This window comes from Penaeus monodon, chromosome 4 (assembly GCF_015228065.2).
Source record: "Penaeus monodon isolate SGIC_2016 chromosome 4, NSTDA_Pmon_1, whole genome shotgun sequence".
Classification (NCBI taxonomy): Eukaryota; Metazoa; Arthropoda; class Malacostraca; order Decapoda; family Penaeidae; genus Penaeus; species Penaeus monodon.
The window spans coordinates 1,147,913-1,160,412 of record NC_051389.1 but is presented as its reverse complement, the minus strand read 5'-3'; the positions used below and the strand labels follow the sequence as shown (position 1 = coordinate 1,160,412).

Below are 12,500 nucleotides of genomic sequence, written 5' to 3'. Positions count from 1 at the left end.
CTTCCCTTCTCCCCTCTCCTCTCTCTCTTTCTGTTTCTCTCTTTTTCCACACCCCTCTCTCTCTGCAGAATGAATAGGCTAAGGGCACTAGACCATACAATATATATCATAAAGATCTAAGCGTTAATTTATGCCACTTAGGAGCTAGAAACGGCTTAAGTAAAGTTGGCGAAATTACTTTGCAATCAAATCGTTGCCAAGACAAACAAGAGCAATAGTTCCCAACATTTTTATTCTCACAATCCCTTTCTCAAACCGCTTACAGATCCGCGACCTCCCTGTATCATCTATTCCATTTTTGAATACCTGTCTATAAACTAAAAGAAAGAAAGAAATTATATACAACAATCCTTACATACACTTAGGCATAAAAAAGAAAGAAAGAAAATAGATACAATCGTCTTTTTATATTGCAAAACAGTATTTATTTAAGACATGGTAGACACTTTGAACATCAACGAAAGTCTGTGAAATTAGCCCACATTATTTTTCTCCCCCCCTAAGGCTTTGCACTCCCCCCCTCCCCCCGTTACTCCCCGCACCCACCGTCTGGGAACCACTTCCCTAGACACCAATATTATATAATTCAGTGATTGAGATTCATATTATATGGTTTGCACGTCATATCTGTATCTCTGTATCAAGTACATATATATCGTGGTGGAAATCATATTCGTAAGTGAAAACAAAACGAAAGAGACAGACACAAAATAGGGAAAATAAAGGCTTATGGACGATGCGAAGAAGATGCCGATGAAGCAAAAGGAGGAGGACGGAAAAGAGGAATGAGGAGGGGGAAGAGGAAGAAAATGAGGAAAAGGAAAAGCTGAAGAGCAAGAATAAGGAAAAGAAAAATCAGAAAGTGGAATGAAGTTACCTCGTCGAATGATTTCAAAAGAAACATGAACTCCTCAGCCTTTCATTATCGGGTGAAGAACAAAGTCACGACGTGTCACTTTTCCCCAAAGAAAAGCTGGGATGAAAGCTGAAAAAAAGAAGAATCTTCACAGAACTTAAATGCAAAACCAAGAATGAAAACACATAAACACACACACACACACACACACACACACACACACACACACACACACACACACACACACACACACATATATATATATATATATATATATATATATATATATATATATATATATATATATATATGTTCTTATTTATGTATATATATGCATATCTATATATGCATATGTATATATATATGTCTATATGTGAATATGGATATATATACCTATATATGTATATACATATGAACATGTATATATATGAATGAATATATAAACATTTTTATGAATATATACATATGTACACACACACACACACACACACACACACACACACACACACACACACATATATATATATATATATATATATATATATATATATATATATATATATAATACATATATATGTATATATGCATACACCTCGAATTGGTGTATATATGTACATGTACATACAAATAGAAATGCATATATGTATACACACACACATATATATATGCACACGCACACATATATATATCTATATGTATATATATATATATATATATATATATATATATATATATATATATATATATATATGTTTATATATACATATATATGTATATATACATACATATATGTGTGTGCATGTGGGTGTTTGTACATATATTGTACATACTTTGTGTTTGTATCTAATACACACACGGTTTTGTATGGAAACATGAAAGGAAATATAAACATCCAAAACCTGTGTGTATCTGCCATATGAACCTGTGTGTGAGTTTTTGCCTAACACACACGCACAGGACAGTCCTAAACAAACGATTAGATTAACCTTGAATCAGCCTCTCACTTTCTGCCTATATAACAGGGCGGGGTTCGGTAATCGGCACACTCACGCTCACAGACTCTCAACATGAAGACTGTAAGTTCAGCTTTATTAATAACGATCACAAGTTTTGTTCGATCTACTAAAAATTCAGTGTTTCTAATCTCATACTGATGATCGTCTTCATGGAAGTCAGTCCCGTAATTAGAAATTCCAGCCAGTTAAATATTTTCAGGCCGTCATCCTCGCCCTTATCTCTGTGGCCTCGGCCGCCAAACTGCCCACCGAGGACCTTCCTGTGGCCATCGTGAGGAGCAGCCAAGTGAACCCCGACGAGAACGGCGCCCACAGCTCCGACTTCGAGGCCGAGAACGGCATCGTGTTCCAGTTCTCCGGCAAAGAGGCTGAAGAGGGCGGCGCCAACATGGTCGGATACTTCGCGTAAGCAAACACTGAATGCTGTTATTTTTATTATTTCTAACGATAATCTAAAGTATGTTGTAAATGCTCACACTTAAAATTCCCTTATACAGTATAATTCGCATGACGAATGTTCTTCCAGCTACCCCCAGGAGGACGGCTCTCTGGCCGAAGTGAAGTTCGTGGCCGACGAGAACGGCTTCCAGCCCGAGTCGTCCCTCCTGCCCGTGGCCCCCGCCTTCCCCCACCCCATCCCCCAGTTCGTCCTCGACCAGATCGAGTTCGCCCGCCTCGAGGACGAGCGCAAAGCCCTTGAGGATGAAGATGAAGAGTAGATGTCGATTTTTTGCTTTGCTTTTTTATTTATTTGTACTTTTATCTCGAAATAAATGGAATTGATACATTTGATTATGGTTGAAGCTTATCTATTGCCTTAAAAACACATATCCGTTGTACGTAAAATTGGTAACACACAGATGCACATTGTCACGTGTATTTGTATGAATATTCTAGGAATGGGTGGAGTTTATGGGTTAATTATCAGTAATTATGGTAATTATGAAGAATTTGGGCTATCTGTTTGCATATAAATGAAGTATAGATCTTTTTCTCTAAAGTTACTAGTCAAGTAGACAGAAAAGGCTGTAACCAGAGATAACTGAGTAAATTATGTGTTGATTAATAGTGTAGGTTAAATTTAAATGGTTATTGTGATATATGAAAGGCCAGTTAGGCAATCTAAAAAAACAAGAAACAAACTTTGGGATGTTATTGGAAGAAGTTTTTCTTTTGGCATAGTTGGTTTTTTAGCATATAATTCTTAATATTATGAAAAATAATTTTTCAGTTTTAAGACTCTCTCAAAGCAATTATTCATTCCTGTCGAGTAAAGTGATTGTGTATATCATAGTCATGTGTCAAGGTATTATTACCTAATTAACCTTCGTAATAGCCAAATTTCCTTGATGTTTTCTGCAAGAAGAATCAGCTTTGAAGTAACCTTTTTGCAAGCTATGTGTCAATGTTTGAAATCACTTCAAATTATGAAAGACATTCACAGACGAGTTAAGAAAAAACCCAAATAAATGAAAATATGTGATATTGTATTTTTTTTCTGAAGCATTATTCTTAACATAAGTTATCACAGAAAATACTATAACATACTATAAGTACGTAAACAGACACACATACATATATATGTATAGATATAATATATATATATATATATATATATATATATATATATATATATATATATATATATATATTATATACATTTAAAATCATGTCGAGGAGTAGGATTATTGTGTGAATTATAATCAAAATTATTACAATGATAAACTGCAGCATAAGTTAGAATTAAATGATAATCACATTATGTCATAATAATGTGATATTCTGCGCCAATATAACCACTTCCACGAAGGAGTAAAAGCATCCATACCTTATTGCATGTTTTTCAACCTCCATTGAAATTAAATGGCGCCTAACAGAACTGGGTACAAGCGCAGGAAAAATTATACTTTGTCAACGGAAAAATAGATGGGATCCCACTCTTGCAAAAGTCTGTAACACTTTCTCTTCATGATTGCATATTTGCTTAAAGTTCTTCAGCAAAAGTGATACAACTACTCTACTACTTTATTCCTGAGATGAAACAAAACAAAACAGGCACAATATCAAGCGAATGCAAAATTATGTAGTGTTAATTATTTTGAAGTTCACAGATAGTAATAGTGTGTCTAATTAGTATTTACTATTTATAAATCCTGAAAATCACGCGGTTTATCATGATGTGTACTACTGTTATCAATATCTGTTCTCGCAATAATGATTCTCATGACACTTTCTCGAAGTGCGTTCTCGGACATCACAGACAAGTACACTTCGTATCCTCATCAGTTAATGAGACAAGATCAAGTGCCCCAAAATTGAAACGATATGTCTTTTATCATACTGAACACTGCTCTAGAATGGAAACAAGATGCCGATATACATTTACATTTTGTTATATTTATAAATATGAAATCTGGAAACATTTAAGGCTTCGAGTGGCTCATGTTTCTTAAATAACGCAAGTGATTCTGCAGAGAAGGAAAATATAGTTAGACAGGGTTGCTCGACCTTCGGTGGGAGACACGTGGTAACGATGTAGCATAACAAAAGAAAAGAAAAGAAAAGAAAAAAAAAATACGAAAAAAATTAAAAGTAAATAATCGACATATGCAACATTAATGATAGTCGTTGCATGATCGAGAGACGAATGAAAGACGTGCTGTGCATGAATGGTAGAGCGGAATTGAAAGAAGTCACATCATGAGTACTAGTTCTGCATATGTGGAGATGATGCCGTTCGTATAGACCCGCGGGTGAAGTGTGGTTCTCGGGATGGTCATACATAAAATATTGATTATTAACCTGTGAAATTATGATCGTCATGGAAGAAAGTTATATATGTTTAAGAAATTGAACATTTATATAAAAAAAAAAATATATATATACATATATATATAAGAGTTTAATTTCATGGTTCAAATAATATCATTTAAATTATCACTGCTAGCAATAAATAAACCGCATACACGTACATAATATCAAAGTTTATGATAACGTAATCCTGAGAAGCCAAGTGTGTCTCTTTGTTGGCCCTCAAGATGGTAACTGAACGTAAGATGCATGTAGATATTGCTATATATGTACGGTAAATGGATATATCTATCTGTTTAACTGTATACACATATCTGAACACTGTATACACAAACACAAACACCCACACACAAAAATATTTATGTGTGTTTATATGTTTCTGTTGCGTCGCCAAACACCGTACAGGTTACGACCTCATATTCACAGGACAATGTCTGAGCGGCTACGCTGACCTCGGACCGGCCTCTCACCTCCCGTATATATAGCCAAGTGTCCTACGCTGACCATCACACTCGCGCTCACAGCCTCTCATCATGAAGACCGTAAGTGACCGTCATGAGAAAGGGCCACACAAGTAACGTGTTTTTTTATATAAATAGGAATGAACAGTATAAGAAACAGGTTGTAATTTACCTGCTCTTTTAGGCCGTCATCCTCGCCCTTGTCTCTGTGGCCATGGCCGCCAAACTTCCCACCGAGGACCTTCCTGTGGCCATCGTGAGGAGCAGCCAAGTGAACCCCGACGAGAATGGCGCCCACAGCTCCGACTTCGAGGCCGAGAACGGCATCGTGTTCCAGTTCTCCGGCAAAGAGGCTGAAGATGGCGGCGCCAACATGGTCGGATACTTTGCGTAAGGGAATACTGAATTTTGTTTTACTTTTATTATTTCTAACGGTGATACGGTACCATCTAAAGTGTATTGGAAATGCCCACACGTTTGCTTGACGATTCTTCTCCACTCAGCTACCCCCAGGAGGACGGCTCTCTGGCCGAAGTGAAGTTCGTGGCCAACGAGAACGGCTTCCAGCCCGAGTCGTCCCTCCTGCCCGTGGCCCCCGCCTTCCCCCACCCCATCCCCCAGTTCGTCCTCGACCAGATCGAGTTCGCCCGCCTCGAGGACGAGCGCAAGGCCCTTGAGGATGAAAGTGAAGAATAGATGGTCGGAGTCCTTTTGCCTTATTTATTGATTTGTACTTATATCTCCAAATAAATGGAACTGGAACTTTCTCTTTACATCTTTATATTTACCTACAACATTTATACAAATATACATAGGAAATTGAATAGGACATCAAGCGAAGGTAAAGTAGACGACACACTTACACATATATATGCATAATTTGATAAGCTGTCAGTCCTGATGTTCATCAAATATTGATGAGATAATTTTGATTCGTGTTTCACCTTTAAATCTGAGTTCCGATGACTTTCATCTTTCAAGGAAGCGTTTTACCGGCTTCCGTTCTCCAGTCCGGTGCATGATTATGAATTATGAAAGCTGCTTTGGCTGAACTCCGTAGAGCTAAATCCGATTATATCAGGAAATGGATGGTAGCATAAAAAACTCAATTCACTGTCTTAGTTTTCCTTAATTTAACCCAAAACCCTTCAGTTGCGTTTCATAATTATTATATATTGATTAATGTCAGTACTACAATTGCAAATCAGGTCGAGGAGTATGATTATTGTGCGAATTATTATAATAATAAACCGTCGCATTAGAACTGAATAATATTCACAATGACAGTCATAGTGATAACTACGAAAATATTGAAAATGAGTAAAAGCAGTAATAATCACACAACCCATATTCTATGCCGCTAATATCCTTATCTTACTGTATGCTGTTCATCCCCTACTGAATATAAAAGGACTAATATATCTGGTACGCACTAGAAGAAATAACAATTTGTTCATGTGTTTCCGGAAGAGTAGATGGTCAGCATCCTATTCTTGTATTTTTTTACATGTGAAAATAAGCGAAAGTGTCCATTTTCTTTGCCTACAGCTTCAGCATAAATGATACTATTCCTCTACTGCCTTTTTCCTGCAGTGAAGACAGAGCTACAAAGGAAGCTAAACAGAGAAAATATCAAGCGAATCCAAAATAGGTAATGGTACTCGCTATGAGGTGTACAGGTAGTATAGGTAGTGTGTCTAGTTAGTATTGACTTTGTAGATCACCGTTGCGCTGCTGCTATTAGTATCTTTGTTTTAGAAATAATGATCCCTTGTTATGGCATTGACGTGCGTTCCTGGAATTTACAGGCAACTAAGATCGTATCCTCATTAATTAATGAGACAAGACAAATTCCGAAAATGTTGAAACCATATATAGTTTATCATACTGTCTAGAGTCTAGAGTAGGGTTTTTCAAAGTGAGGATAGATACCTAGTACTGGATCGCAAGCTCATGGTCAGTAGATCGCCAAATGATAATAAGAGTAGTAATGATAATGATAATCACACACACACACACACACACACACATACAGTGTGAACTGATATCTGGTTGAGAGAAAGGTACGATAGAATGGGCATACTTTGTCGTGAAAGTAGTGTACAAAATCAAACTGAATTAAACAGTCTTAGCTTCGACTACTTAACAACTAGTAATCAGAAAGCACTGACATTTATATTCTGTTACCTTGATGATCTTGAAGCTTTGAAACACTTAAGACTACGAGCTTATGTTTCTGGCGAGTGCATGGTACACTGCATGGATGGAAAACACAGATCAGAAGGGTTGCTCGGCCTTTGATGGGAGTTTAGAATAGAATAATAATAAAAAAACTCTAGAAAAGAATAACAAAAAGGAAAGATAAGAAAAGAAAAAAAATCTAAAGAAAATATGTACAAGAGAATAATAATAAAAAATGTAGATAATAAAAAAAGTAAAAAATAATAAAAAGTGGAAAAAATCTGTAGAAGAGAGGGAAAAAGAAGGAAGGAAAGAAGAACATTGAAGGAAAAAAACAAAAAACAAAAACTATTAGAATGAAAATGTGTAGCAGAGAATAACCAAGCATTTACGCATAAACGATATCAAAGGCAAAGCCGAGACGATAATTAAAGACTCATACTTGAGGGAAGGTAAACTAGTCACTTGTAAGTATTTACGTAAACGCACACGCATGGAACACGTACAAATATAGATATAGATATCAATAGATGCAGCTATCTATCTACATACATAAGGGTAATGTATATATTTATATATATAAATATATGTACACATATATGCATATATATATATATATATATATATATATATATATATATATATATATATATATATATATATATATATATATGCGTATATGTTATTGTGTGTTATGGGTGTGAGTTTGTTTGCTGTGTTGTATGCCATTATTCAATATTCGCCAAACACCCTACATCACAGGCTACGACCCAAACTAGCAGGACAGTGTCTAAGCGGCTACGCTGACCTCGGACCGGCCTCTCACCTCCCGTATATATAGCAAGCTATCGTCTGTTGACCATCACACTCGCGCTCACAGCCTCTCATCATGAAGACCGTAAGTGACGGTCATGAGAAAAGGCCACACAAGTAACGTGTTTTTGAAATAAATAGGGATGAACGGTATAGGAAACAAGTTGTAATTTACCTGCTCTTTTAGGCCGTCATCCTCGCCCTTGTCTCTGTGGCCATGGCCGCCAAACTGCCCACCGAGGACCTTCCTGTGGCCATCGTGAGGAGCAGCCAAGTGAACCCCGACGAGAACGGCGCCCACAGCTCCGACTTCGAGGCCGAGAACGGCATCGTGTTCCAGTTCTCAGGCAAAGAGGCTGAAGATGGCGGCGCCAACATGGTCGGATACTTCGCGTAAGGGAATACTGATTTTTTTTTTTTTTTTTTTTTTTAAATTCTAACGGTAATACGCATCTTCTAAAGTGTATTGGAAATGCCCACACGTTTGCTTGACGATTCTTCTCCTCTCAGCTACCCCCAGGAGGACGGCTCTCTAGCCGAAGTCAAGTTCGTGGCCGACGAGAACGGCTTCCAGCCCGAGTCGTCCCTCCTGCCCGTGGCCCCCGCCTTCCCCCACCCCATCCCCCAGTTCGTCCTCGACCAGATCGAGTTCGCCCGCCTCGAGGACGAGCGCAAGGCCCTTGAGGATGAAGAGTAGATAGTCAGAGTTCTTCCTTTTCTTATTTATTTGTATTCATATATCGAAATAAATGAAAACGTATTTTTCTCTTTTTCTCTTTTCCTCGAGGACGAGCGCATGACCCTTCAGGCTGAAGAATAGATGGTCGGAGTCCTTTTGCTTTGCTTATATTAATTTGTATTTAAATCCTCGTATCTGCATATTTGCCTACATTAAAAGGTGATTGATAAAATTTATCTTTTGCCTTAAAACACACGTGTCACGTTATCCTGAAAATAGACAAATCCACATAGGAAATGAAACGGTAAAACTATCAAGCAAAAATAAAAGCGGTAAAACACACATACACATATAAATCTATACACTCACATACATGTATATAATTCAATAGACTGTCAGTCCTGACGTTCCAATATTGATGAGATCATTTTCATTCGTACATCACTTTAACCTTTGAGTCCCGATGACTATTTCATCTTTCACGGAAACCTTTTACCGGCTTCTGTGATTATCAGTTATGAAGGTCACTTTGGCTTAATTCCGAAGAGCTGAAACCGATTATATCACGAGGTAGTTATAAAAGCTTCATTCGTTATCGTATTTTATGTCAGTTTAACTGAAAACACTCTAGTTGCGTTTCTCAATTAGTATTACGTATTGATGTGTACTAATGTCAGTAATGTAATTATAAATCATATGAGGGAGTATGATTATTGTATGAATTATAATGGAAATTATTATAATGATAAACTGCCCCATGAACTAGAACTAAATGATAATAATTGCAGTTATAACGATACCAGTCAAAACACTGCAAATGAGTAATAGCAGCAATAATCATACAACCGATATTTCACATCCTCAAAAAATGGAAAAAATGGAAAACTATCCATACCTTTCTGTGTGCTTTTCATCCTCCAGGATACAAATCAGGAGAAATAATTATATTTGGTCCACGTACGTTCCCGAAAAAGTAGATGGTCGGAGGTCTATTATTGTAAATGTTTTTTTTTTCATATATCGAAATAAACGCTTATCTAAAGGTCTTTAGCACAAATCATACAATTGCTCTACTGCCTTTTCCCTGAAATAAATACATTAAACATGCCAAATATCAACGAAGCAAAATAGGTAATGATACTCGTTCTGAAGAGCATAGGTAATAAAAGTATCGTGTTTAGTTGGTAATTATTATATGTACACATGGTAAAAAACTACTCGCTTATCCTTATGCCTGGTCCTATTATTTTCATTAGTTTTAGAAGTAATAATCCTGTTATGATAAATTCTGAACGTGCGTTCTCGGGCATCAGAGACTTCGTATCTTCACCAATTAATGAGACAAATTAAATTCCAAAAAAGCTGAGACGACGTGTATTTTATCATTCGGAAACACAATGAAAACAGAACATCGAAATGACATTACCGATAAGGAATCAAGTCTAGAGTGCTCTCTGGAATTAGACGAATCGATGAAAATTGATGAGATGTTTGTAAATTAAACACTTAGTCTTCGCTCCGAGTTATTAACGAGTAAGCAGAAAGTACTGACATTTGCATTCTGTTCTATTTATGATCTTGAAGTTTGGAAGCACTTAAGGCTTTGAGTAGCTCGTGCTTCCGGTGAGTGTATGATGCTTAACTAATGCAGATAATTCTGTATTGATGAAAAATGCAGTTAGGGTTGCTCGGCCCTCAATGGGAATAAAGAAAAGAATAACAATAAAAAAGAAGAAAAAGAGATACTCTCTAGAAGGGGATTGCAATAAGAAACGAAATGAAAAAAATCTGTAGAAGAGCATAACAAAAAAGATAATCTGTAGAATATGTATATGTATATATATGATATATATGTATATATATGTATATATATGATATATATATATATATATATATATATATATATATATATATATATATATATATATATATATATATATAGAGAGAGAGAGAGAGAGAGGAGAGAGAGAGAGAGAGAGTGCAAGTGCATGAATCAATGTAGAAAACTGAACAGGGGAATAATACAAAAAAGAACAAAATCTGTTGAAGAAGAAGAAGAAGAAGAAAAAAATGTAAAGGAATAAAAAAGGAGAATATACTCAATGAACTAAAATCTACAGTAGAGAATAACCACATTTACTACACATTCAAAGCAAAACCAAAATGAAAACGAAATGCGCTCACATGAACGACAGAGTGGAAGGTAAAGAAGTCACTTATAGGTATTTGTGCAGCGCACACGTATGCAACACAAATACGTATATATGCAGCTACTTATATGTCTCTACATAGGTAGGCTACTGTATATACATATACAAATATATGCATATACTTATATATACGCACATACGTGTGTATCCGTATTTTTCTGCCTGTGTGCTGTATCGTCATTATTCATTATTCGCCAAACACCGTACATCACAGGCTACCACCCAATCTTTCAGGACAATGTCTAAGCGGCTACGCTGACCTCGGACCGGCCTCTCACCTCCCGTATATATAGCAAGCTATCGTCTGTTGACCATCACACTCGCGCTCACAGCCTCTCATCATGAAGACCGTAAGTGACCGTCATGAGAAAGGGCCACACAAGTAACGTGTTTTTGAAATAAATAGGGATGAACAGTATAGGAAACAAGTTATAATTTACCTGCTCTTTTAGGCCGTCATCCTCGCCCTTGTCTCTGTGGCCATGGCCGCCAAACTGCCCACCGAGGACCTTCCTGTGGCCATCGTGAGGAGCAGCCAAGTGAACCCCGACGAGAACGGCGCCCACAGCTCCGACTTCGAGGCCGAGAACGGCATCGTGTTCCAGTTCTCCGGCAAAGAGGCTGAAGAGGGCGGCGCCAACATGGTCGGATACTTTGCGTAAGGGTCTACTGGATTCTATTTTATTCTATTTCTAACGGCAATCTAAAGTGTGTTGTAAATGCTCACACCTACAATTTCCCTATAAAATATAATTCGCATGACGAATGTTCTTCCAGCTACCCCCAGGAGGACGGCTCCCTGGCCGAAGTGAAGTTCGTGGCCGACGAGAACGGCTTCCAGCCCGAGTCGTCCCTCCTGCCCGTGGCCCCCGCCTTCCCCCACCCCATCCCCCAGTTCGTCCTCGACCAGATCGAGTTCGCCCGCTTCGAGGACGAGCGCAAGGCTCTTGAGGATGAAGAGTAGATGGTCCTTTTAATTTTGGTGATACTATGACGAGCTTTATATCTATTTATATTTAAGTTAATAAATGGAATAATCTTATTCATGCTTTTCACCACCGTCCTTTTTATTATACACTTGTACACTCACGCCATGGCCATGGCCCTTCTCACTTGCTGTTTCTCATTAGGTGAGGAAGTTATTTAGGGGGGACATGGAAACTAAATAAAGATTCACCAATTCTCTGGCTGCCGTTTCATCTAATAAGGAGGAATACCTTGCCGTTTATTCACTTGTACTGAATATCTACAACCACAGTTGTACAAATATATACCTTTAACAAATCCACTTCCCTCCTGCCAGCAGCCTCGTTCTCAGTAGGCACTATCCAGGTGGACTGCAGATATAGACACATATGCACACACACACATATGTTTATATTCACATATATATATATATATATATATATATATATATATATATATATATATATATATATATATATGTGTGTGTGTGTGTGTGTGTGGTGTGTG

The 12,500-nt window shown here is 37.3% G+C and overlaps 4 protein-coding genes across 4 annotated transcripts; all 4 read left to right on the top strand.

The window, feature by feature from the left end:
• Positions 1-1,884: 1,884 nt before the first annotated feature.
• LOC119598552 (cuticle protein AMP4-like) lies at positions 1,885-2,659 on the top strand. Its single transcript, XM_037948187.1, has 3 exons — positions 1,885-1,932; positions 2,072-2,277; positions 2,399-2,659. The coding sequence occupies exons 1-3, from the start codon at positions 1,924-1,926 to the stop codon at positions 2,589-2,591; spliced, it is 408 nt and encodes a 135-aa protein (XP_037804115.1). The 5' UTR covers positions 1,885-1,923; the 3' UTR covers positions 2,592-2,659.
• A 2,541-nt stretch (positions 2,660-5,200) lies between these two features.
• LOC119598543 (cuticle protein AMP4-like) lies at positions 5,201-5,917 on the top strand. Its single transcript, XM_037948176.1, has 3 exons — positions 5,201-5,225; positions 5,329-5,534; positions 5,648-5,917. Exons 1-3 carry the CDS (start codon positions 5,217-5,219, stop codon positions 5,838-5,840), a joined length of 408 nt encoding a protein of 135 aa, XP_037804104.1. The 5' UTR covers positions 5,201-5,216; the 3' UTR covers positions 5,841-5,917.
• A 2,269-nt stretch (positions 5,918-8,186) lies between these two features.
• On the top strand, positions 8,187-8,900 carry LOC119598535 (cuticle protein AMP4-like). Its single transcript, XM_037948165.1, has 3 exons — positions 8,187-8,223; positions 8,326-8,531; positions 8,649-8,900. Exons 1-3 carry the CDS (start codon positions 8,215-8,217, stop codon positions 8,833-8,835), a joined length of 402 nt encoding a protein of 133 aa, XP_037804093.1. The 5' UTR covers positions 8,187-8,214; the 3' UTR covers positions 8,836-8,900.
• Positions 8,901-11,315: 2,415 nt separating this feature from the next.
• On the top strand, positions 11,316-12,069 carry LOC119598526 (cuticle protein AMP4-like). The gene is made up of 3 exons (XM_037948152.1): positions 11,316-11,377; positions 11,480-11,685; positions 11,805-12,069. The coding sequence occupies exons 1-3, from the start codon at positions 11,369-11,371 to the stop codon at positions 11,989-11,991; spliced, it is 402 nt and encodes a 133-aa protein (XP_037804080.1). The 5' UTR covers positions 11,316-11,368; the 3' UTR covers positions 11,992-12,069.
• Positions 12,070-12,500: the final 431 nt, after the last annotated feature.